We start from the raw sequence: 27617 nt of genomic DNA, 5'->3' as shown, positions 1-27617 counted from the left end.
TTTGTAAATGATTATTTATTCCAGCTGTAACTCAGATATGACATGTAAACAGACTGTTGGCTCCTCATACAGGAAGTGATGCTTCACTTTCAGCCTTCTGTGGATTTTCTTCAGGAAATTTAGTTACAGCTGTGAAATCAGGCCGACTGTGAGGAGGAATATGTAATATGACACAGGAAGCCTGTAAAAGCTGAAGTCACACTGTCAACATGTCAGCACACAAGCTCACACACGACAGCTTCATCAACATGGAGCTCTGAGTGTTTATTAAAGGATCATTGTGTGAAAGAGGCTCTAACACAGCTGACTGCAGCCTTTAGCTGTGAGCACACAGTGTCTCACATTTACATTCACTTTACTGTCAAACACACTCAGTAACTTTAAACAGCTGCTGTTATCAAGTGAAATTAGCAAAGATTTCAGGGCTGAGCCCCAGTGTTTCTACATCCTAGTAACACCTCAGAGAGTCACAACTCATCAAAGCTTCTCATTATCATCAGGACAGATTTAGGTCAATATCATTTCACATTTCTGTGTCATCATCCATCAAATGTTGACACATAGTGGGTTTGTCATTCTCTCAGCTGACACTGAGATGATGCAGGAAAGAAGCAGCTGATATTTGGACAGCACACATGATGGAAAGGAGGATTTCAGTTGATGTGCACATGAATGATTTGTGTTTCCTCTGCAGGTGAAGGTAGAAAGTGTGTGTGAGCTGATGTGAATTGAGCAGCATGGATCAGTGTGAGGACAGAGAGGAGGAGTCCCTCCTCTAAAAGCACTCTGTGTGGGGAACATGAGAGCCAGACCAAAGCTCAGAGGTGAGATGACCATCTCTAACTGTCCATGACTCTTCTCCATGTCACAGCTCAGCACTCACATCACTGCTCCATCATTATTCACAGGAACCAGCCTGGACCTCCACCCAGCTCTGTGTCCTTAATCTGAGCTATCAAATACATATTGGAAATAAACTAGATATGTTTATGGTTAAATGTCTTTAATATTTTGCATCATGGAAACTTAAACAACCATTTTCACATTCTACTGCAAGGTAAAGATGTATGATATTGGTGAGAGAAACTAACAATCACATGATCCACTATTAGCAGCACCTTGTGACTGGGGGAGGAAGAACTTCATTTTAACAGGAAGAACGCTCCAACAGAACCAGCATCAGCGGAGCATCCATCTTAAGTGAAAGAGGAGAGAACGGCTGCTTTGGTTGATGAATTACAACAATTTTCTCTCTTTGTCTGTCAGAGATGACCGGAGTCCCTTGAGGCATCACTCTTTTTCACCTAACAATCTCCAGACAGTTTTTCAAGCTGATGGTGATGATGATGATGTTTCTATGAGAAGTAATCAGCCCAGAGATCCACTGTACTATCATCCATCCAGGTAAGTTTTATGCGATGTTCATGTGTTCACTGTTAGTTTTCATGACGTTTTCTCTATGCCACGTGATGCTGGAGGATTTGTTAAGATGATGGCAACATCTCCTCGTCTAACTGCAAACACATGAACGCTCCTAACGGCAGCTATCACAGCCACAGAGGCAGAGTGTTTCTCACTGTTGCATTTAGGGACATTTGTTTTCCTGTAAAAAGCTGAACTCTAATCTAAGAGGATGCTACTGACAGGAAACAGCTGCATTATCTGCAGTCTGTGTGATCACAGCTGCTTCAATGACTTTATCAGAGAATTGATCATTGAATAAAACATGTTTGTGTCTGCAGAGGTCAGAGGTCACAGTCTGCAGGATCCAGCTGTCCGTCTGTGAGGAGTGACGGGTCCAAAGATTATAATCCAAACTTCAGTGATGAACCTGGACCAATGAGGTCAGAGAGCTGTGATGACTCCTTTACATGTTTGTGTTTGAAAATGAAACAACAAAGATCCAAATGTTAGACTTGGTCATTTGCTGTTTGAGGACAGTGATGCTCATATCTGTGGGGAAAGTGTGACCTGAGTGGGTTCATGTTTGTCTTTAAAGAGCTGCTCTGATTCTCTTTGTGTCTGATCTGTTAAACAGTCTGAGAGGTCACACAGAGACCCAGCAGCTAAAGCCTGGATCATACTGGCTGCTGTTACTCCATCAGGACAGCACTGAACCACAGTGGTGTTCATGCTGGCTCAGCTCCTTACTTTTTGATAGATCCATCCACTCAGAGAAACCACAACTTACTTTCTCTTTAATTCAACCTGTTTAGAAATCCTTGATCCCATTGGTCCTCTCACAACCAGGAGTCTAAAACCTAAAACCCAGCCTTGATTCAATAATGTTACCAGATCATTGTTAAACGATCAGAAGGCTGTAAGAGCAGCAGAAACAAAGTATTTCTCCAAGATCATGTCTAATAACTGTCACAGACCTCATATTTTATTTAGTGTTATTAACTCAGATCTAAATCCTCCAACTGCTGCTCCTCTTGTAGCATCACTGAGTCTCAGGAGAAAGTCAGACTGTGACACAAAGGAAACAAGTCGTTCTTCCAAAGGACAGTCGAATAATAATAATAATAATAATAATAATAATAATGATAATATATTTTAGAAGCACCAAACAAACTCAAACTCTGGATCCAGCAGAAATATCAAAGTTCCTGAAGTGAAAATCCACCAACACCCAGAGCTGAAGCTGGTCTGTTTGAAGGACTGAGCTCAGATTCACTCAGTGATGTAGGATTGATCAGCAGCTACACAAATGTTTATAGCTGCTGTAGATTCTGTAGGAAAAGTTTCACATTTGTATCTTATAGATGGAGAACACTTTGTGCCTTCTGGAGATCAGTTCATCTTCTGCTCACTGAACTGTTGACACAAACAGACATTTGAAGCTTTTCAATATAAATGTTTGGAGGCTTCAAGCATCCATCTGTCCACACAGGCTGATGTTTTACTGCTGTGTGTGTGGGAACATCTGTCTGAAGCATCTTCTTACTCTGCACACACACAACTACACTGACTTTGAGCCAGTGGATGTCTAGACTATCACCATGACAACATTTTGTTTGAGGTCAGTCCCAAAGTCGATCTGTGAGCGTTTAGACTCCAGAAACATCTCCTGCTGTTGTTGTAGATTCACTGCAGCTGACAAACCTTTACAGGACAGAAGCTGCTGGAAAGAGTGAAGAACAAGAACAGCACACAGCTCACAGTCCAACACTAACGCACAAGCTCAGGAGAATTATTTAGATATGTAGATCAGCTGGTGAAATGATCATTGTGCACCATTGTGTCTGTCATGAGCCTCCTGTGTTGTGTAATTTAGTATCCAGTGTTCACTGACTCATATCACTCCACAAGGCTTCTACAATAGACTTTAATATTTTTATTTTTTCAGGTTAATGAAATCTGAAACTTTGTTCTGAGCTTCTGAAATATCATCCATCACCACTGAAAGACAGTCCATAAAAACAGACTGAAAATTACTGATATGTTCACAATCTGAGAGTTTAAAATTTGTCAAACTTGATTCAGATGAAGTTATTTGAGCAGAAACTCCTGGATCTTTATCCTGTGCTTGAACTAATGCTTCATGATTCCTCCACAGAGTGGACCAGCAGAGCTCAGAGGTTCCCAGTGGTCAGTCTGCCCAGCAGCATCAAACACAGCTGGACTCCATATTTATGGTCTGTACATGTACAACAACTACTGTTACATCTATTCTGTTCACAGTCATCTCCATGCTGCTCTTTGTAGACCAGTGAATTGTCAGTGTGTCCAACATGATGTTTGGCTCCATGATTTCAGTCTGATTGGCTCATTCATAAATATTCTGTTCCAGCTGCTGGAGGACAACATCATCACTTTTGTGAAGAACGAGCTGAAGAAGATCCAGAAGGTTCTGAGTCCAGATTACCCAGAATGCTTAGAGAGTCAGAGGAGCAGCAGCAGAGAAGCATTTGTGAAGATCACAGTGGACTTTCTGAGGAGAATGAAGCAGGAGGAGCTGGCTGACTGTCTGCAGAGCAGTAAGATGACTTCTCTAAAGATTTAAGCTGCTGGATAAATGAAACATTTACTGATGTCTTAAGAGATGGACCAACATTTTTTTTAAAGATTCATTCATTTTGGAATTAATTGTTTATTTCCACTTTCAAATGCTATTCTACATATTTCTTTTCATTCAGAACTTCAAGCTGCAGTTTGTCCTCGTAACCTTAAATCTGCTCTGAAGAAGAAGTTCCAGTGTGTGTTTGAGGGCATCGCTAAAGCAGGAAACCCAACCCTTCTGAATCAGATCTACACAGAGCTCTACATCACAGAGGGAGGGACTGCAGAGGTCAATGATGAACATGAGGTCAGACAGATTGAAACAGCATCCAGGAAACCAGACAGACCAGAAACAACCATCAGACAAGAAGACATCTTTAAAGCCTCACCTGGAAGAGACGAACCAATCAGAACAGTGCTGACAAAGGGAGTGGCTGGCATTGGGAAAACAGTCTTAACACAGAAATACACCCTGGACTGGGCTGAAGACAAAGCCAACCAGGACATCCAGTTCATATTTCCATTCACTTTCAGAGAGCTGAATGTGCTGGAAGAGGAAAAGTTCAGCTTGGTGGAACTTGTTCATCACTTCTTTACTGAAACCAAAGAAGCAGGAATCTGCAGCTTTGAAGACTTCCAGGTTGTGTTCATCTTTGATGGTCTGGATGAGTGTCGACTTCCTCTGGACTTCCACAAAACTACAATCCTAACTGACCCTAGAAAGTCCACCTCAGTGGATGTGCTGCTGATAAACCTCATCAGAGGGGAACTGCTTCCCTCTGCTCGCCTCTGGATAACCACACGACCTGCAGCAGCCAATCAGATCCCTCCTGACTGTGTTGACATGGTAACAGAGGTCAGAGGGTTCACTGACCCACAGAAGGAGGAGTACTTCAGGAAGAGATTCAGAGATAAGGAGCAGGCCAGCAGGATCATCTCCCACATCAAGACATCACGAAGCCTCCACATCATGTGCCACATCCCAGTCTTCTGCTGGATCACTGCTACAGTTCTGGAGGATGTGCTGGAAACCAGAGAGGGAGGACAGCTGCCCAAGACCCTGACTGAGATGTACATCCACTTCCTGGTGGTTCAGGCCAAAGTGAAGAAGGTCAAGTATGATGGAGGAGCTGAGACAGATCCACACTGGAGTCCAGAGAGCAGGAAGATGATGGAGTCTCTGGGAAAACTGGCTTTTGTTCAGCTGCAGAAAGGAAACCTGATCTTCTATGAATCAGACCTGACAGAGTGTGGCATCGATATCAGAGCAGCCTCAGTGTACTCAGGAGTGTTCACACAGATCTTTAAAGAGGAGAGAGGACTGTACCAGGACAAGGTGTTCTGCTTCATCCATCTGAGTGTTCAGGAGTTTCTGGCTGCTCTTCATGTCCATCTGACCTTCATCAACTCTGGACTCAGTCTGCTGGAAGAAGAACTAAGAACCTCCAAGCGGTCTAGCTTTTTTAGAAAAAAAGAGTCTCTCCACCAGAGTGCTGTGAACAAGGCCTTACAGAGTCCAAATGGACACCTGGACTTGTTCCTCCGCTTCCTCCTTGGTCTTTCACTGCAGACCAATCAGACTCTCCTACGAGGTCTGCTGACACAGATAGGAAGTAGCTCGCTGACCAATAAGAAAACAGTCCAACACATCAAGGAGAAACTCAGTGAGAATCTGTCTGCAGAGAAAAGCATCAATCTGCTCCACTGTCTGAATGAACTGAATGATCGTTCTCTAGTGGAGGAGATCCAACAGTCCCTGAGATCAGGACGTCTCTCCACAGATAAACTGTCTCCTGCTCAGTGGTCAGCTCTGGTCTTCATCTTACTGTCATCAGAAAAAGATCTGGATGTGTTTGACCTGAAGAAATACTCTGCTTCAGAGGAGGCTCTTCTGAGGCTGCTGCCAGTGGTCAAAGCCTCCAACAAAGCTCTGTGAGTAAATATTTGATCATGTTTATTTTTAAAATGTTGATTAAAAGTGGTCATAGATTTCTTCCATGACAGATCCATGTCCTAAAACCATGAGCCTACGTAGTTGTATAGTGTAAAAGAAAAAAAGGAGAACTTTTGACCACAATATTGTAACTTGAATGAACTTTTGATACAGCCTTTAAACACTTAAGGAGCTTAAAATGTTTTGATCTATGAACCCACATCAAACACTCTAGTTAAACTGTAAAAACAGAACATTAAAATCTGTATGTCTGCAAATGTATGTGCATTGATGTGAGCATGCGTGGAGATCTGAGGTTGGTTGGTAGGATGGACCCATGTGCAGAATCACATGTATGCTAATATTTCTTTGTTTGGATTTTTGAGAATTTGGTTCTTTTGTCATTTTTCCATGTACGTAGCCTTGGGCTGGTTCACCTGAATCAGGGGTGTCCAGGCTGCTGGGTGTGGTGTGTTGATTGTTACTTATTGATTTATATTATTTCTGTTCTAGAATTTATTAAAATACCAACATTTTAGTAATTTGGGGTATTTATTTTGTTTATTATTAACAGGAACACAGTTGAAAGTAACTGCATTGTTGGGATTGTCTAAATGATTAGTAGGAACTACTTCTTCCACCTGTCACAGTAATATGTGAAATACAGCTGTAAAAATGCTTCACAGGTGATGTGTGCTCGCTCACTCAGGTGATGATCATAAGCGAGTCATGTGTGAAGATATTTCAGCTCCACAAACTGCCAGGATGCTAGTTGTGAGAAATGTGGGAGGGGTGACAACCTCGTCCAACACAAATAAAAGTAAATCTTAACACAGAGTAGTGCTGCATGCAGGTACTATCCCTGTATAGAGGGAGGAAATATGGAGCTGGCAGTGTTATATAGCACGGTTGCTAAACTTTGTAAAGTGACTAAAATCCAGGCTCTGGGTTTTTCTGTCTATGTTTAAATGATGGGAATTCACTGCATCTTTAAAACTACAAATCCCATTTGTTCAAATTGTAGAGCATTTAACGTAGACTATAGACTAGCTATTTTAAAAATATACAGTGTACCGGGAGTAAAACAGCAGCAACAAAAATACAATTCAAAATATTTAATATAGGAAAGAGAGAGAAAATAACACCATCCATCCATCCATCCATTTTCTTCCGCTTATCCAGGGCCTGGGTCGTGGGGGCAGCAGCCCAAGCAGAGAAGCCCAGACCTGCCTCTCCCCAGCCACCTCCTCCAGTTTGTCCGGGGGAACACCAAGGCATTCCCAGGCCAGCTGAAAGATATAATCTCTCCAGCGTGTCCTGGGTCTGCGCGGGGCCTCCGGATGGGACATGCCCAGAACACCTTGCCCAGGAGGCATCCTTGTCAGATGCCCGTACCACCTCAATTGACTCCTTTCAATGGCCTTTCCGGATGGCTGAACTCCTCTCCCTATCTCTAAGGGAGAGGCCAGCCACCCTTCGGAGGAAGCCCATTTCCGCCGCTTGTATCCATGATCTCGTTCTTTCGGTCACTACCCACAGCTCGCGACCACAGGTGAGGGTAAGGACATAGATCGCTGGGTAAATTGAGAGCTTCGCTTTTACGCTCAGCTCTCTCTTCACCATGATGGATCGGTGCATGGTCCGCATCACTGCAGCCACAGCACCATCCACCTATTGTTCTCCCGCCTCCTTCTCCCATCGCTCGAACTGCTGTGTGCGTGGTGTGGCATAAGATGGCGCCGGTGTGTGTGGCTGCTCATCTGTCACTGCCAAGTTTGTTTCTGTTTATATTATTTCTAATTTGTGTCATCCACGAAACAAAGTCTCTGCTGAGGTGTGATCGCCAGACACCATTGGACTTCAAACCTGTGGTCCAAAATATTGTGTCCTTTGGAGCTGGTGGGCAGCAACCCCTGCCCCCATTTGCATCGGAAACCCCGGGTTACCTGTACCGGGTTCTCACACTACCTTCCCGGCGAAAGCGTCATCGTCGTCGGGGTAAACGAAGCGGTCGCCTGGTGAAGCTAAAGGTTTCTCTAAAGAATTATTCTGCTGTTTTCCAACCAGTGCATAGATTCTTTCCAAGGCTGTTTGCGTCTTGGCGTTTTCTGGATCCTGTTGATGCCTGTTTGGTACCTGTGGTCGGCTTTGATGATGGTGCTCCACGGCCTCGCTGCCCATGCCCTCCCAGGCTAAACCTCCGCTGTCAACATTATCGGAACCTGAGATCGCTGCGGCGGGATTGTGGACCTCCTGAACCCCGAGCGCCGACTCCAGCTCCCGCTAGAATTGGCCTGGTGAACGCCAGATCACTTTTAAACAAAACTTTTATTCTTCGGGACTTCTTCAGTTCCCGTGATCTGGATTTTATGTGTGTGACTGAAACGTGGCTGAGTGTTGGTGAGTCCAGTGCTCTATCTGAACTTTTACCTGTGGACTGTTGCTATTTTAACTTGCCACGGACGTCAGGCAGAGGTGGAGGCACAGTGACTGTTTACAAAAAGGATTTTAAATGTAAGCAGTGTTTTCTACAGCCTTCGTTCTCCAGCTTTGAACTCACCTCGTTGCAGGTGAGTCGTACAAACCCGGTTTTCTGCGCTGTCATCTATCGCCCCCCGAAATACAATAAGAACTTCATTAACGACTTCTCTGATTTTTTTAGCTGGGATTATGCCCAACTATGATAGTGTTCTTATTGTTGGAGATTTTAATATACATGTATGTTGTCCTGATAAGGCACTGGTCAAGGACTTTTTAAGCCTTATTGACTCTATTAACCTGGTACAGTCCGTGCCTGGCCCTACACATGAGCACGGACACACACTGGACCTTGTTCTGTCATATGGTTTGCCTGTGTTATTCAACGTTGGTTTGACACATACTGCAGTTAAATCTGGCGCTGCTACTCGGTGCTGTTGGGTTATTTGGCCACTGCCACGCAGTTTTCTGCTGCTTTTAATCAGCTCGGCGGCCCTTCTGACTTTGTTTCCTCTGATACAGAAGACCTAAATTCCTGGTTTTATTCTTGCTGTCAAAAAACCATGGACTCTGTGGCTCCTTTAAAAACCAGGCAGCCTAAGGCTAAACATGAGCCTTGGTTTAATGAGAGCAGTCGTGCTGTTAAGAGGGAATGTCGTCGAGCAGAACGGAGATGGAAAAAGGATAAACTGCATGTATCATTTCAAATTCTAAAAGACTGCTGGCATCGCTACCAGAACACTGTTAAAGAGGCAAAAAGAGAATATTTTGCAAATATTATTTCTTCCAACTGTCATAACCCACGTGTGTTATTTAGGACCATTGACACTGTTCTTAATACACCACTGAATGTCTGTTTGGAAGTTTCTCCTGAGATTTGCAATGATTTTCTGAACTTTTTTATTGAAAAGGTTGTCACCACCAGGGCTCTTATCACAGCTCCTGACTCTGACCCCTCTGTCTCTGTCCCTTGCGCTGCTGTTTTTACTGAGTTTGAGCTTGTGACACTCTCCATTTTAGAGGATGTGGTTCGCCATATTAAGCCCACAGGTTCCCCTCAGGATACTTTCCCTCCACAATTCTTTAAAGAAATTTTTCCTAGTATACGACAGTATGTCCTTGACATTATTAACAGCAGTCGGTCTTCTGGTGTGGTTCCTGCACATTTCAAACATGCAGTAGTGCAGCCACTGCTTAAGAAACCTGGCCTTGATCACACAGTTTTAGCGAACTATAAGCCAAGCTGCCTTTAGTCTCCAAGGTTTTAGAGAAAATCGTTTTTAGTCAACTGAAACTGCACGACTCCTAACAGGAACTCGAAAAAGAGAGCATATAACCCCCGTGCTAGCCTCTCTGCACTGGCTGCCTGTGTCTTTTAGAGTTAATTTTAAAATTCTTATGTTTGTTTTTAAATGCCTTCACAGTCTTGCCCCGCCTTACCTCTCTGAGCTTCTTCATCCCCACACACCCTGTCGGTCTGTCAGGTCAGCTGACCAGCTGCTCCTGGAGGTACCGAGATCCAGGAGGAAGCTCAGAGGGGACAAGGCCTTCTCTATTGTGGGTCCAAAATTATGGAATAATTTGCCCATACACATTAGAGAGGCCCCTTCACTGTTCACTTTTAAATCGCGTCTTAAAACTGTCAAGAGGAGAAATATTTCACTGCCATTATTTGCTGCTATTTTTATAATCATCATTACCATTTCATGTTAATAGTGATGTTGCATTAGATGCATTTAGATGTTCAAATATATTGGTATTATATTAGTCTTTGTTACAAGTCCAGTGAGAACCACTTTAAATGGTTGAGTTGAATCTATAATTTTAAAGGCTTTTGAATGTTTTTATATTCTTACACATAGTCTTCAGTGGGTGAGAGACGGAGTTGCAGGCTGACAGGAAACACGTCTGCAAGGCATGCTTTTGCAGAAGTGAAACTGAAAGCAGACTCTGAATGCAAGTACTGTGAGTAGGATATGAAACTGTATTAAGCTTTTAGTAGAGGCTTTTGATTAAAACATTTATTCAGTAGATTACATATATAGTTCCAGTTAGGTTATTATATGTAAGGATGAGCCTCTGTTCTGGTGAAAGGTCAGAAGTGTAACGGGTGAGATGTGAGAGCATGTAAGGGCGAGACACCCATAAACACACATACAGACACATATAGTGAGAGAGGTCACGACACGTACGCAGTACACAGCATGCACGCGCCCCCGCACGTGCACACACACACATATTAGATAGACTCATGTAGGTAAGAGTTTATAACTGCAAAGTTTGGGTGCGTACGTGGTAGTCTGTTCCAGGAAGTACACCAGATGTCCCAGAAGATAAGCGACAGCGAAGGCGGGCTGAGAGGAAGCACCTGGCTTCGACCCGAAGAAGATGTTCTGTTTTAAACTATGTTAAAAGTCATTGTGGTTTTGGAGTGATGTATGCTTTGTTTAAGTCTGCCTGGTAACAGGAAGACTGCCAACCCTATAAAGTCTTTGTTCTGACGATTGTAGTTAGTTCGACGCTGAAATCTGCACAGCGTTCGGACTCACACATGTGTTCATTAAAATGCCGTCTAATTTGCACCCGGCTGGATCTGTGGTTATTTTTGAATTCCCCTCAATAGCTGAACCTTAACAAAACCCACTTTTATTCCTTGGCTTTTAACCTCAGTGAGACTTAGTTTCTCTTTTAATTGAAGTAGTTATTTAATTAATGATTTCACTCTTCTTATATTTGTTTTTTATTTATATTTCATGTAATTTTATTTTACAGTTCCAATGTACAGCACTTTGTGTCAGCTGTGGTTGTTTTAAAGTGCTTTATAAATAAAGTTGATGATGATGATGATGATGATGATAAAAATTATGAACAGTATCAGTGACAAAGGGCAGCCCTGGCGGAGCCCATCACCCACCGGACTTATTACTATCCAACTTATTGCCGGCTATGCCAACCAAGCTCTTGCAATGGTTGTAAAAGGATCGAATGGCCCGTAGCAATGGCCATAAAATGTTTCTCAGTTTTATTATTTTCTGTTTTTCTGTTTTTGATTATTAATTGAATATTTTAAAATTCAGGCTTTTTACGTTATAGAAAACATCATATTTTCTTATGATGTCTTGTATTAATTCTGAAGGAATAGTTTTCATCAGTATCTCAGGTACCAGCCTGAATTTTACTTTGTATTGGATCAGAAAGGAAATCACCGGCATCACACATCACTTACAGCAACTTCAGTACCACTTCATTTTAATAAACTGGGGGGAGGTGCACCAAGATTCAGATAAAGAATTATTTTTAACTGTAAGGTTGGAGAAATCTGTTGTTGAAAATTGGAAGAACAGGTCATCTTAAAAGTCACTGTATTGTAGTTTTATTCAGGCCCCTTCAATCTGTGATCGCTGTTGCTTTGCATTGTAAATGCTACTATTACAAAAGTCACAAATATTAGTGTATGTGTGTGTTATTGGGTAATAAACCAAAAGAACAGAATCTACCAGCACCTCACTGATTTCTGCTTAAAAACCACAAAAAAAAGCAATAAGCTCTGATTTGTTTTGTTGATCTTGTCTCCCTTTCCTCTTGATTTCAGACTGAATGGCTGTAACCTGTCAGACAGAAGCTGTGAAGCTCTGTCCTCAGTCCTGAGCTCCCAGTCCTCCCGTCTGACAGAGCTGGACCTGGGTAACAACAACCTGCAGGATTCAGGAGTGAAGCTTCTGTCTGCTGGGATGAAGAGTCAATACTGCAAACTGGAAACGCTGAGGTCAGATCGAGCGATATGGATTTTTTTTTTTTCATCAATTAACGTCATTTAATCAATTTCATTTGGAAAAAATTAACATTGTGTGTATGGGTTTTTTTGGTTTTTTTTATAGTGAATCTATCCAAGTCACAGTAAACTGCCACATTTGACTTTTGTAACATGAGCATGTCCTGAAACCATACATGCCAACCCTCCCGATTTTTCTGGGAGAATCCTGAATTTCAGTGCCCCTCCCAAAAATCTCCCGGAGCCACAATTCTCCCGTATTTCTCCCGATTTTCCACCCGGACAACAAAATAGAAAAACCATATCCCAGAATTCATAGCGCGGCCCAGCCAATTCCAGTTTCCAACTATGGCTACAGCTACTTAGTTTTAATATTGCTCTTATTTCTCTTTCTGGGTCACAAAACCAAAAAACCTTTAACATATTTTCAGGTGAGAATGTCGCTGGGTAAACTTCAAATATCTGAGCCGGTGAGAACAGCAAACCCCCGCGGTCTTTCGCTACTCACGTTAAACATGATATATAAGTCACTTAGATAACTTAAAAATGTTATTGTTTGGCTTTTTTCAGTGTTTTATGTGTTTGTGAGTAAATCGGTTTGGCTGAGATTAAAGTTATTAGATTAGATTAAATAAAACTTTATTAATCCCTCAGGAGAAATCCTCTGGGCTTTTCACACATCTCAATAAATGTCAAATAGAAAACTGATTAAACAGAAGTGTGAGATGGTCGAGAATTTTGAATTGAATTTTATTTATTTAAAAGGGACAGTGCAGTTTAACATAGTTCAGGTGCAAGACATGAGACTGATGTACCGCACAAAGGTTTATAGCTACTGCTAATTTTCAACAATTGTCCCTTGTTGGGCTTACAATCTTAAATAAATACATATTACAATAAAACATACATTTTCATAAAACCAAATTACATCATAAACACAATTACATTTAATAGACAATAATTTAAAATAAAATTAAAATCATCAGATAAAATGACTACAACTTTGGTTTCCCTTTAACCACACTTTAACCTTCAATGTAAAGGATCTAATGTCTGTAATCAGTTTGATATCGGTTGGAAGTGTGTTCCACAGATGGCAGGCCTTTATAGAAAAAGCTGACTGACCGAATGTAGATCTGCGGTATAATATCTTACAGTTACCGTTCACCTTACTCCTAGTAACACGATTACTGTCTTGTCTCTGAATGTATCTATTAAGACACTCTGGGGCCATCCTATTTATACATTTAAAAACTAATTTAAGATAACACCAATGATTAAAACTCTTAAAACTAAGTAAGTTATATTTCTGTAAAATGTGACAATGATGCCACCGAACCGATTTTTTATCCATTATTTTTAAGGTTTGATTATATAAAGATACCACAGGCTGAATTGTAGATGGTGCTGCTTGAGTCCAAACTGTCATACAATATGAAAAATGCGAAAATATCATAGAATGCATAAATAACTGAGCTGCTGAAGTGGGTATATAGTGCCGAATTAACTTAAAACAATTCAGATTAGCCTTGACCGTCTTAGAAATCTTCTTTACGTGCTTGTCAAATTTAAGATGTGAATCTAAGATTATTCCTAAAAACTTAAAATCTTTGACCTCCTTTATTTCTTCGTTCCCTAGGTTGATTTTAAAATCATCAGATGAATTTCGTTTCCTAATCGAAAAACACATAGAAACAGTTTTTTTTAAATTCAGTACAAGATGATTTTGTTCCAGCCATTTTTGGACACCATTTAGATGTACTGTTAAGGTGTCTGCTGCTTCACCAGGTGACTTAGCTGGTACGTGTATAACTGCATCATCTGCATAAAGTTGACAGTTGGCTTTTGGGCAGCTGGTAGGCAAATCATTTATAAACAAACTAAATAGCAATGGGCCAAGAACAGATCCTTGGGGAATACCGATTCTGTTTTCCAACATGGATGACTTTTCTTTATCAACCCTCACACACTGTTCTCTTTTGTAGAGATAGGACTCAAACCAGTCAACTGCTTGCTTTGAAAAGTCAAATTTTATCAACTTAGAAAGAAGTATGTCATGGCTGACAGTGTCAAAAGCCTTTTTTAGGTCAAGGAACACTGCACCCACAACACTACCATTATCCAGATTACACTTAATATTTTCAACAAAATAGCAATTTGCCATTTCTGTGGAAAATTTTGGTCTAAAACCAAACTGCATTGGATGAAGCAGTAGATTAGTCTCTAAATAATTGATTAACTGTGCTGCCACAACCTTCTCAAGCACCTTCGAAAGAACAGGGCGTATGGAAATTGGACGATAATTACATATCAAATCACGCTCGCCTCCTTTAAAGACTGGAGTAACTACAGCCCTTTTCCAGTCAGTTGGGAATGTCCTATTTCTTATTGATAAATTTATAAGATGTGTTAATGGTTTTGTCAGGAAATCTCTATATTTTTTAATAAAACAAGTGTCCAAGCCATAAATATCCTTTGCCCTAGAGTCTGATAATTTCTTAACCCTTTAGAGCCGAGCGTAGCGCCCCCGCTACAATTTGCGTATCTATTTTTAAATCCCTGTATCACTGCAACCACGTAAGCTAGCGCAATAATTTTTTTTGCATATGAAACCGGATAAGTTGTACTTACATCTTATGCCATCAGCTTGTCCTAGGTCACGGTTTTCTTCCACATATAGCTTTGCAAAAACTGCATAAAAAGCGCTTGCAGCAACAAAAACATAATATTCCAGAAACACGCTTTGCCGATCCGATCAGCTGTTCATAACACTTCCTACGTTGGAATAGACGTCAGCGCGAACTTTCGCATGTCCGCCATTACCCGCCCGAAACCGGAAGTGACGTCATTTCGCGGAAATGTAGGTTTTTTTACTGTCAGGGCCTCAGAGCCTATACTGGTGTTTTTAAAAGTTATCTTTGACTTTATGACTTTCTGTGTCGTTTCTGGGATGCTTAGAACTCAAATTGCACTGCTGGAAATGGTTTATTTTGATGCATATGCTGCTTTTTGCAAATTTGCACTATAATATTTATTTTCGTTTTTCCTGCAGTATATAAAAATTGGTGTATTTCAAAAGTAAAACTATGAAGACACTTCAAATAAATTTCCTGTGGTGGGAAACTAGTTTGTGCAACTTTTTGTATTTACAGTTTTGAGGATAAGCCTCTTAAATTTCTCTAACTAGAAATATATGTTAAAAAAAACAAAAACGATTTTCAATTTTTTTGTAGTTTATTGCACTTTTTTGCAATTTATGTAATTACTATGCACTTAATGCATACATATTATTAAAATTTGGGCTGTAATGGTTGTATTGATGTATATCAACTTGAAATGCTCCCAAAATTGGCACTACAGCATGTAAAAATATAATATAAGCTCTTGCGGACTTGGTTCTATGGTAGGTCTTAAAGGGTTAATAACCTCTGTGACCTCTGCTTCGTTAACCTCTTCAATAAAAAATGAGTCTGATGAATCGATAGGTCTGTTTTTAATAGTGACCACTGGAGAGCTGAAATTTTGCATTAATTCTTCTACAGATTGTATAAAATATTTGTTAAATTCGTATGCCATGGAACCCTTGTCTATAATAATTGTGCCATTTATATTTACTTGCTCAATTTCCTTCCTGCTAGATGATCTGTTAATTAAATCGTTTAAATGCTTCCAAAGGGAGACATTATGAGCTTTAGCTTTTTCTATAATATGAGTGTAATATAAAGCCTTACCTTTACGCAATTCCATGACTACTTTATTTCTTAGGCCTTTATAGATCATATAATCCGTAATACCTTTAGTAGTTAAGGCTGTTTTTAACGCCAAATCTCGTCTTTTCATAAGTTTATGTATTTCACTATTTAACCATGGTAGATTTTGCTTCCTTTGCTTAAATTTGATACTTTTGGTATATTTAGATATTACTTCAGTCAAGGAGCTAGTCATGGAATTGCAACACAACTCCAAATCATCTGATTTGATAAGATGATCCCAGTTGCGATTCGCAAGCTCCTGTTCAAACTTTACAATTTCAGACTTGGGAATAAATGTTTTTACATGGTCAGGGCTGTTTTTACTATAATACTGCAATCGTTTTTTAGTCAATTTCCTAACAGTTAAAATCATATTATGATCAGACAGACCAGTTAATAAGTTATATGTTTTTGTTATCCGATCTATTTACGCCAACGTCCGGTTATATTTTAGATAGCAAGGAGCAGACCAGTCCACCGACAAAGCATGTGACGTAATTCTGACCGTCCAATTTCACAGTTGCTCACTTCCAGCCTACCCAGCTTTCGGAGGACATAGCCCACTTAGACCGCGAAAGCTGGGTCCTCAGGTGGATGCAGCCTCTGAATTTGGACACCCCGCTGTTTCCGGCCAGACAATAATAACGCTGACGTGTGTGTGTGTGTGTGTGTGTGTGTGTGTGTGTGTGTGTGTGTATATATGTATACCACTGCCCCCCACCCCAACAGCCTTTTTGAATGTCTCCCTAATTCTGAGGTCTCAAGGTTGGCAAGTATGCCTGAAACAGTGTTGAAATGTTGTAAATGTAGTAGCTCCTTATGGCACCATGAATATACTTTAACACAAGTGTTTCATGTCTTCTTGTCATCATTTTTTCAGACTGAGTGGCTGTAACCTGTCAGACAGAAGCTGTGAAGCTCTGTCCTCAGTGCTGAGCTCCCAGTCCTCTAGTCTGAGAGAGCTGGACCTGGGTAACAACAACCTGCAGGATTCAGGACTGAAGCTTCTATTTTCTGCAGTGGAAAGTCCAAAGTGTACACTGGGAATTCTCAGGTCAGGATTCAGTCTTTTCTGATGATGATTTAAAACCTGAGTCATGTCGATAAATGGCTTACTCATTTACAACAGACATGATTTTTCAAATCACCTTATATCTAACCCAAAGGTCCTTTATTTTACTACTTTGATTTTGTAGTAAAACACAGGACCTCTTAATATTTATTTAAGAGAACATATACGTTCAAGTTTCAGCACAAAAATACTAATCAGATTTTTCCCTGGATCATGTGTGTACCCTCCTGGTTGGAGCTCCAGCAGCCTGTATCAGTGAATGTGACTTTAAATGAAATTGCTGGAAGACGTCTGAGCGACAAACAAAACAGCAAATATGAGCACTGCATGTGTCTGAGACGACACAGATACAGACCTGAATGAGACACTAACTTTGTCTCTGAGAGATAACTTTTATTATTAAATACACTTCATTTCTCATCTGTGTAGAGAATGTAGAGTTTGACATGCTAATATTACAAACTGCAAAATCACACTGAGTCACAAAGAAATTGTTTTGGAGTATTTATGGTTCAGCTGATGAAATTGTTCAAATAAACCAGTAATTTACACAGAAACAGCACAAGTGAAACTTTTTCGGGGGACTTAGCACTAAGCTTGTCCTGGTACACCTGTAGACCCCAGCTTCTATGGACCGTGTGCTTAAGTTCTGTGCTGCTCTGATTTATTGCCCGTGCTGTCTTTCAGTTCAGCTTTGTCGAGCCTCTGGTAGGATTTTTGAATGTCAGACACATTTTTTATATGTCCTGTGTAAAAACAAATCAGTTAACACATTAAGCTGAAGTAAGATGCACAATTTGAAAAATGGGGCACAAAAAATGTTGCTGCTTTCTGGAAAGTGCGTCTAAGAAGACCCAATGGAGAAAGTGAAGAGAAAAATCAAAGATTAAGAAAATGGCAGAGGCAGTTTCTCTTGGACCGCCTGCAGATGGAGCAAGACTGTAGAAGCAGGGATGATTGGAGAAAATGTAAAGAGGCCATATGATAAACCAGGAGATGAATACTCTGGTATTCTGGGGATAGTGGGAGTGAGAGGGAGAGATGCCAGTAAATGATTTCAAGGATAAATTTCAGAGAATCAGAGCTAAGAAACCAAAGCAAGTGGGGAACTACAAACATGTGGACAGACTCATAATTAGGCCAAAGACACATTAAAGGAATTATTACAGATTTAGAAACAGGGATGGATATGAAGGAGCTTAGCATGAATTTGCATTGAGGAAAAAATAGCAACGAGCATCAGAGGTGAGGAAACAGTTAGGAAAACTAAAAGGATGCACTGGCAGGAATACTGCAGTACTTTAGGAAGAACTACACCAATTCAGAATGTGTGGAGTACAGTTAAGAACATGAATGCAGACAGGAAACAACAGCAGTTGTCGTAAAGTAAATTCAAACTCCTTCATTAAATGCAGCTGGTTGAGTTGGAAACAATGGAGAATGATTCTGTTAAGTTGTTTATTCTTTATAGCAGGGGTCGGCAACCCTCGGCACGCGTGCCACAGTTGGCACGCGAAGGGTTAACTGATGGCACGACCAATGCTGGACCGGCCATCGGGCATTTGCTCGGTGGCCCGGTGACTTTTTTTTCCCTTTGTAACGGTATAAACAATGAAAGGTGGTGGATTGTCCAGATGCTGGTCGGTGTGTAAAAATAACTCAGTTGTTTGGTGGTGGCTATGGCAGCACTTCCTCAGATTCAGTAAAATTAGCAAGTGGTGGAGGCCAGCAGGTGGATGAGAGAAAAGGGAGGCAGGAGGAGGAGAGACCCGAGGCGGCCGAGTCTCAGGTGAACTGAACTTCAGGTAAGAAGTTATGACCTGCAGTCTGTCTGGTCAGATATAAACCAAGTTTAGGTGTAGTTTATTTTCGTTGTGCTGACTTTTTACAGTCAGTTACAATAACTCGTACTGCGTACTAGCTAGCATGACGGAGTTTCTACACAGCTGGGTGGGTGCTATGATAGTGATACCGTAGTGAACTGTATTTTATTCATAAGGTTAGTTAGTAGAGTTGACTGTAAAAAGACGGAATCGTCCCTCATTCAGAGAAACTATTACGCGTTTCGTATTAAGCTGAAAAGGAACACAGTTTGTCCCGTACTTCAGAAACTTTAGCTAAAATGAAAAAAAAGACACAAAGCTGGATTTATTCTGTCTTTGCTGCACAGCTGCCTCTTCTTCTCTCATTCTCTCCCCGCTCTCTCTCCTGTTGCTACTTCTATCATGAAACGATCAATGATCAGCTGATCGGCTTTTCTCTCGTGTTTGTTTATTTGCGCCAGAAAGAAGAAACCAGCGGATGTCGCGTTAAACAACAGCAGCACCTTTAAGCTTGATCAGCTGTTGTTAGAATTTATTTAATATTAATTTCTAGTATCAGCTGATGTTTGCTGGAGCCACAGCTGTAAAAGCTGCTGGTCATGATATCGGTTTGGTTATCTGGTGAGAGGGAAACATGCAGATGAAACCAGGAGATGTCCTTACTGAATCATCAGAGCTGAACAGGTGATGGAGAAACAGGTTTACCTTTTAGGTGACATGAATGAGTTGAAGGGAAGTTATGAACTGTTTCTGAGAGACAAATAACACCAGGATCCTTTTCTATGTAGCTGACAGCTGGTAACTGTGCAGGGGCGGGTCTAGCAAAGTTTTGCCAGGGGGCCAGGTAGGGCATTAACAGGGAAAGGGGGGCACAAAGCAATGCTTTCTTATTCTCATTTAAAATGTCTGGCTGTTATTAAATAATTATCTGAAGCTTACAACCAAAGTTTTTATCTGACATAAAATGTATAGAAATCATACATATAACATCGAAGCAGCTGGAATCCACAGCTGTGCATGTTCATGGAGCTTGCATTTTCACCTGCTGGACATCACTACCTGACAAGTTTAACTGTCTTCAGAACATTGCAGAGGCCTTATTGACAGTATTTGGCTCTACATATCTGTGTGAGCAGATTTTCTCTCACATGAGTGTCCTCAGGTAGCTGTCTGAATGTTGGACACTCTGAGACCTGTGTCTCTGAGTGGGAGACCAGAGATCACATTAACATGTGTGTCTCTGTATTAACAAACATGCCATATTGGCTCAGTTTATTTTTCTTATCATTGTTGTGAGGAGACCATAAATAGCATTTGTATTTTCTGTATTTGCTGTTATGGAGTTCTTGTTATGGAAGTTTTTTTTGTTTTTGTTTCAAAATAGCTGATAACTATTCGCTGATAGCTGCGACCAAATATACTTCTATAAAGTGGTTCTATATAATGTGTAACTGTTAATATAGAGCGTTATTAAATTTATTGCTAATGCAATCATATGGCACACTGACTTCTGAGGAAATTTTAAATGGCACTCGCCATCAGAAAGGTTGCCTACCCCTGTTCTATAGAAATGGAGCAGAAGGAGTACATGCAGAGCTGGACGTGGGCTGTATATACATGTGTGTATCTGTGCTGTCTGTGAGCAGAGCAAACAAAGCGCTTTTGATTCTCCCACAATGAGTGAAATATAAATGTAGTTTACATAATACCTGTTAAACAGGTGAAATAATAATGATACTGTTAGCTTCAACAACAACTCCTCTCGACACACATTAACAGGCCGTGCAATAAACTAATAACCACAAAGGTCCTGACAGGTAATAAACCTGTTATTACCTGTCACAGTGGCTTCATAAACTGATGGAAATGTCCAGTGTATCATAAGCCAGCCAGTCCTGTTACTGCCTTTAACTTCTTCACCATAAAGTGTCACCATCAGGCTTCAACAGCAGTTTCCAATATTAATAGTATTAATGAGCTACAGGTAGTGTGGATGGGAAAATGTAGAGATGCTGGGCAAACAATTTGATCAAATCCACAGTGGGAATAATTGAAGTGATGACGTCAGATGTGAGAGAACAAAAATGGATCATATTGAAATGTTAAATAAGGAAAATCCTGGAGAGGAGGATAGTTCTAATGTTCAGTTTGTACTGTTTGAATTCAAAGCAGCTCTTAAATGCATAAAAATGACTCCACCTGGGAAGGATCAGGTGTGTCACATCATGATGAAGCAGTTAGAGGATGCTCTGTGAAACCAGGGAAAGACCCGACTAAGACCACAGGTTATAGGCCTACAGCTCTAACATCTCATCCAGGGAAAGTCACGGACAGAATGACAGTGGACAGACTGATGTATGTGACACAAAGGAGGCAGCTGTTTGCACCTTCTCAGCAGGGGGAGGAACACCATGGACCAGCAGTCAGTTAGAGTCAGAGATGAGGAAAGCTCAGTGCATTAGGAGATGAGGTGTGGTTTGTATCAGCCAACTTAAATGATGGAAATGAAAGAGCTGTTCCTGGTTAATATTCTGTGTTTGCTAACAGTATTACAGACCCAGGCCTAATCTGTCATCTGTTAACACGTCAATATCTCCTCATTCATTGGTGGATAATCCACTAACATGTTTTAATGCACAAGTTCATGTTCTGTGTGCTGATAACATCCAGTCTGTTCTGTGTGGAAATAAAATAACAATGAAACCAGACGAGGTCATTTCTGGAGAAGTTGTGGTGGGATTGTTGCTCCTGCTGGACTCGGTCTGTGTCGCTGCTGCTGATACAAAGTTGGAGGTAAACAGGTCGTCTAAAAAAGCTGAAGGGAGACGGCTCATAAACAAGAGACCGCCACTTTATTAGGTCACAGGTGTACTGTACCTGAGACAGTGGCCACTGTGTACCTAATAAAGTCTCAGCCATGGTAAATGTGTTTCCAAGAGGAGAAAACCAGCTGGCAGCAAAGGCAGGGAGGTGTCCTTTCCACCTAAACAGAAGAGGAATATAAAGATAGTGAAGGTCACAGTTTGAATCAGTCATATTTCATTCAATACAGTGATGAACTGATCTAGGATCAGTCCAATCATCAGCAGGTTGATCCACGGATGGATTGAAGTGTATCTGTGAAAATGTTGGACTGTTCCTTTATCAGTGTGTAACAGTGTGTGTATGAGAGCCATGTAATGTCCATGTGACATGCTGACTGTGCTGCTCTGACCCCTCCTCCTTTCAGGGTGGAGCCTGCTGGAGTCCGATGGTTGAGACCAGGTCTGAGGAAGTGTAAGTGTGTTTTTAATGGGATTCATGAAAACAAAGCAGCACACATTCAACCATCTTCATCATGTCAGGAGTCATCATCAAAGTTTCAATCAATGAACAGATGATGGATCAATAACTGCAGCTGGATTGTGTTTGTTCTCTCCATCAGATTCCTGTCAACTCACAATCGACACAAACACAGTGAACACAAAGCTCCAACTGTCTGACAACAACAGGAAGGTGACACGTGTGTGGAAGGTTCAGTCATATCCTGATCATCCAGACAGATTTGATGTTCATCAGCTGCTGTGTAGAAATGGTCTGACTGGTCGCTGTTACTGGGAGGTCGAGTGGAGAGGAAGAGTTTATATATCAGTGAGTTACAGAAGAATCAGAAGGAAAGGAGGCAGAGATGACTGTGGGTTTGGATTCAATGATCAGTCCTGGAGTCTGTACTGCTCTGATGATGGTCCTCAGTTTGTCAGGCACAATAAGAGAGAAACATCCATCATCTCCTCCTCCTCCTCCTCCTCTGTCTCTAACAGAGCAGCAGTGTATGTGGACTGTCCTGCTGGCACTCTGTCCTTCTACAGAGTCTCCTCTGACACTCTGATCCACCTCCACACCTTCAACACCACATTCACTCAAACTCTTTATCCTGGGTTTATGTTCTGGTCTCCTGGTGCCTCAGTGTCCCTGTGCTGAGTGTAAAGAGTGTCTCCTGTTAGAGAAACACTCTGACTGTTGAACAGATAGTTCAGTCTGTACATGTCTGTCTCTTTCACTCACAAACACGTTTTCACATTCATGGATTCAATCAGTTGATGTTTGAAACTCTTCTAAATGATTCCTTGTAAACTTCTTCCTCTTCAGTCACAAACAAACAGGAAGTGATGTCACATGTGTTCCTGTCCACAGCAGAATGAGTCTATTGCTGACAGTGATGTACAAACAGAGTGAGCATTTCTGAGGCCCAAAATAAACTGAGTAGTTCACTGAATGAACACTGTGAGCTCAGTTCCTTCATCATTAGTATGGATTATATATGTATATGTATTATATTAGTATCATATATATCAGGTGCTGCTGGTTTCAGTCATTGTGCAAATGTGCTGTTTGTAAGGTTGTAAAGCTGCAGTCAGCTGAGACTGAAGAAGTCACCTGATCAGTGAGCAAACGTTTCTGAAAACGTCCAGATGAACAGAATCAACCTTTTGGGATCAGCCAGCAATGCAGCATCATTGTTGTTCAGGTTCAGAGGTTTGCAGGAATGAACTGATGACCAGAAACAGCTGCAAAGTCCAATCAAATACCAGCTGGAGTTCAGCTGCATTTGAAGAAGTCAAAGAAAAGTAAGTTTTCTTCCAAAGAACTGAAAACATGGTCGACGCCTCATTAGAAGAATAATCTGGACATTTGTGAGGAACTCTAACCAAGAAAGCAACACAAGAAAGCAACGTCACACAGATCCAACAGACAGTTTCCATGACTGCAAGTGTTCAGTGGAAAAATGCTACATTGCATTAAGATAAGATAAGACTTTATTGATCCCACAACGGGGAAATTTTTGCGTCACCTCAGCTTAGGTACAGATATCAGAAGGAAATACAAAAACACAAATAAGTACAATCAATGAAAAAAGTAAGATAATACACTATATTGTAACCCTGGTGAGTTACTAAGGGTTTTAGTGTGTTATGAGCGATGTTAGTATTTTGAGTTCACTGTTAAGTTTTATTAAGTTAAATTATTTTGTTGAGAATTAATAAAACAGAAGATGTCTATAATGTCCTGATGGTCCTTGAAGTATACAGGGGGAAGTACCGCCTCCTGCCATAGGGCTTTGGAGCATTGACTGTAGAAAACATGGACGACGCGACTCCACCTCCTACCATTGTGCAAAAATGAAGCCAAAATATCCCGCTTGTGGAGGCTGCCATCTTGCAAATTTGGAGCCAGAGGAGAGAAGGGTCTGGCTGCAGCCACTGTGGAGCTCCACAGTAACCGGAAACACGTGACCTCCACAGTAACCGGAAACACGTGACCTCCACAGTAGGCAGAAATACGTTCCTGCGTGGATCATCGACTGTGGAAATCTTGCAAGTGGATCCTAAAGGTTGGGACAGAGTCTTTCATGTATAATTTTTTTTTTTTTGCCGTTAATAATTATATATTTTTAGGAATCATCTAGTTTGCTTACACTGATTACTTTGGCACTTCGTTAGCGTTACAAAAACGGTCATACCTCCGAAGTATCTAAACTTTAGCAAGGAGTGTGTGTACTTTTGACACCTCTGGTTAGCATTTAGTGGTCAGTTTCAAACGTATTTATTTTTTGCTTGTTATTGAACTACTTTTCACTATCTGTAACATCAATGCACATTGCTCCATTTACTGCATATTGCACTTTATTCATGTCTTTCATTCCACCTGCAAAAACATTGTAACAAGGTCGTCACAAAGAGGTTTATATATGTATAAATACTAATATTCTCTATTCCATTCTGTTCTGCTTTTTTATTGCCCAGACTTTAATTAGCCTTTGTTAAATTGTCTGTTATATGTCAATAGATATGTATGCCACAAATAAAAGTGTTTTGTAAATTATGCTTTTGTAAAGAATTTTCTCACCAAATCTCTTACATGCTAACTGTAATGTGGTATTTCTGCTAAAACCTGAACTTAAATGTGTATATGGTGTTTATCTGTTTTTCTCTCTGTTTTAGATGCTCATATCAATTTGGAGTTCTGCCACCAATCCAGAATTGCAGGAATGCACAACATGTTGCAGAAGACTCTTTCACTGCCCTCTGTGCCCCACTTTCAGCCCTACTGTCAAGGCAAAGATTGAGGAGCATATAAATGGACACATTAAAAATGCTTTGCCTTTCAAAGGTATGTTGATATTAAATATACCTCATAGTTAAAGTTATAAATATGCTCTTCTTTTCAGCACTTCTGCAGTCTCTTTGTTGACTTAAAAGTTGCTTTTCACATTGTACAGTTCAGTGCATTCATCAGCAAGAGAAAAAAGCGTGTTTTCATTAAAAAATTTTTTTTTCCTGTTCACCACATTTCCTGACAGCTCTTGTGATCCACACCATTTTGCTTTCATTATTGAGGATGGCTTGGATATTTTTGTTAATATGTACAATCCGATTGTTAGATAAACTGATTGCATTCTATACAACTGCATTTAAATTACATGTTGTTGTTTGTTTTCTTTTTTTCTCTCTCTTACAGACACTTTCACTGCCCTGTCTGTAACATGACAGTCATACAGCGTTGGGATATGGCAAGGCAAATTTTCTCATGTCAGGATTCAGGACTGCTCCCCACTGAACTCTCCGAGGAGCCCCATCTCCCTCTCGATGTCTTGTCTCCAGTATCTAAACCATTTTCTGAATCTTCAGTAGAACATTCATGTGCTCTACCCTCTGTGCTAAATGAAACTGCGGCTTGTGGAAAGTCCTTGAAAATGAAACGCCCTCACTGTGGTCTTAGTCTTCTTAAAAAAAACTTCAAGGCTCTCATGATGAGGAGGCATTCAAATAGATGTTTGCCTGGCTTGTCATCTGCAGTGTTTTTGTGTAGAGGGACTTCTTCCTCTTTGTTTTTCAGTTTGCAGAGGACATGGAGCTCTTTTTAAAAGCTTGTGCTGATGAGCAGGGACTACGGGTCAATGCGATGTTTGACATTTAATGGACAGATGAAGGCACTGGCTGTTTGTTTGTGTTTTTTATGTGTTGTTGTTTGTTTTTCAGTGTACAGAATTCCAGTTAAACTTATTATTAAATATTCACTTGTTTCCATGTTATAGTAAAAAAATTAAGTGTAAATGCAACAGCATTGTTTGTTGATATTAACATTAATATATTACCCTGTAATCAATAATATTTTTATACATTTTACGCATTACCCTCTGGGCTCTATCCTGGCCATTTGTGGCTTGGCTTGACCTTTTTTTTTTTTTTTTTGACTGCTACACTGCAGTGGACCAAAAGAATGATGCAGGTTTGATCTTAAGGATCTAATACTTCTGTGTGTTTGTGCATGACATTGCAACACAAATATGTATTTGCAAGATAGACTGAAATAAATAATGACTCATCAAATATTACACAGGCTGCAGTGAATTTTTGTTGATACTGGCTAATGAGATTTGAGTTTCCCAGTCAAACTTAGCTTTGAAACACATGCTAAAAACACTTTTACTCTTGTACATTTCATAAAAGACACCATAGCCAAAATATTAACAAAATATATATTAATAAAAATTCAAAGCTGCAGCACATACAGCAACAAACACTGTTAGTAAATGTGTCCGGGAGTTTATGCAGGTGCAGAAAGTGCTGCTGCTGTAAGTAAGCCTAACAGCTTCCAGATCACTTATTTTTCTGGAAAGATGGTAGCAAGGGCATCACTGCTCATTTCTACAATCTCCCAGATCTTGGAATACAATGCCTTTGTCCCATGAAACCATTTCACAGTACTAGGAGTCCACTAAAACCTATAAAGAGAGTGATCCTGGAAGAAATGGGGCACACACTAGTGACCTCACCAATTGCAAAACAGCCTTTTCCCCGATGCTGGGAAAAGAAGGAAGTTTCATGAAAACATTAGGACTTTATCACCGTTTTATCTGAACAGTTAATGGTAATATATAACCTAACTGGCTATAAAGAGTAAAAAAATTAGATACAATTTTGATTTTGATGAAAAGGACTGGTGCTATTTTAAAGAGTCACGTCGGTAAAAGTAGATAAATGTTTTAAGAAATATACATTTTATAGCATTTTGTGAACATACACAAAAAGTGGCCATTTTTGGCAACAAACAAGCTGAGAGAGTTTTATATTTTTTGCTCTCCTTGAACAAAAATAACAGTGCATAATAATCAATGTTGATGTTAATCAATTAGATGTCCCAGACTCTACTATTAATAATACAGCAGTCCCTCGTTTATCGCAGGAGTTACGTTCTAAAAATAACCCGCGGTAGGTGAAATCCATGAAGCAGCCAACTTTATTTTTTACAATTATTATAGATGTTAAGACTGTAAAACCCCTCACTACATGCTTTATACACTTTTCTCAGACAGGCATGAACATTGTCATACTTTTCTCTTTTGTTTAAACGCTCTTAGAGTTCAAACCTTCGTAGAAACATAAGTCCAGTATTATGGAATGAAACCAAAAGGTGCATTTGAGGGTGCAAAACGTTTCGTCGGCATTGTTGTGTTTGTTTGGGAGAAAACTTACAAACATACAGTGCAGCACTTTAGAGTTACACTGCTAGCGATCGAAGATTTATGTAAATTCGACAAGCATTCTGTACTGTACAGCAGCGCTCCCCAACCTTTTTTGCACCACGGACCACTTTAATGTCATACAATGTTTTCAGGGAACGACCTTTAAGGTGTCGCGGATAAATACAACAAAAGAATAAAAAAGAAACTGTGGTATTTTGTAAATATAATAATAAACGTGACTTGAGCTGTGCGCCAACAACAATCACAGTGACGTCCTCC

The 27617-nt window shown here is 40.5% G+C and overlaps 1 protein-coding gene and 1 long non-coding RNA gene across 2 annotated transcripts; both read left to right on the top strand.

The window, feature by feature from the left end:
- The first annotated feature begins 769 nt into the window (after positions 1–769).
- LOC116318420 (NLR family CARD domain-containing protein 3-like) lies at positions 770–22792 on the top strand. The gene is made up of 10 exons (XM_039603800.1): positions 770–824; positions 1267–1404; positions 1743–1844; positions 3560–3638; positions 3794–3980; positions 4140–5934; positions 12006–12179; positions 16818–16991; positions 22062–22108; positions 22257–22792. Exons 2-10 carry the CDS (start codon positions 1358–1360, stop codon positions 22790–22792), a joined length of 3141 nt encoding a protein of 1046 aa, XP_039459734.1. The 5' UTR covers positions 770–824; positions 1267–1357.
- A 1232-nt stretch (positions 22793–24024) lies between these two features.
- LOC120437869 lies at positions 24025–26002 on the top strand. The gene is made up of 3 exons (XR_005611455.1): positions 24025–24203; positions 24814–24982; positions 25331–26002. It is a non-coding gene; the product is annotated as an uncharacterized LOC120437869 (long non-coding RNA).
- Positions 26003–27617: the final 1615 nt, after the last annotated feature.

The sequence above is a fragment of the Oreochromis aureus genome, linkage group 3 (genome assembly GCF_013358895.1).
Source record: "Oreochromis aureus strain Israel breed Guangdong linkage group 3, ZZ_aureus, whole genome shotgun sequence".
Lineage (NCBI taxonomy): Eukaryota > Metazoa > Chordata > Actinopteri > Cichliformes > Cichlidae > Oreochromis > Oreochromis aureus.
This window is presented reverse-complemented; position numbering and strand designations above follow the sequence as displayed.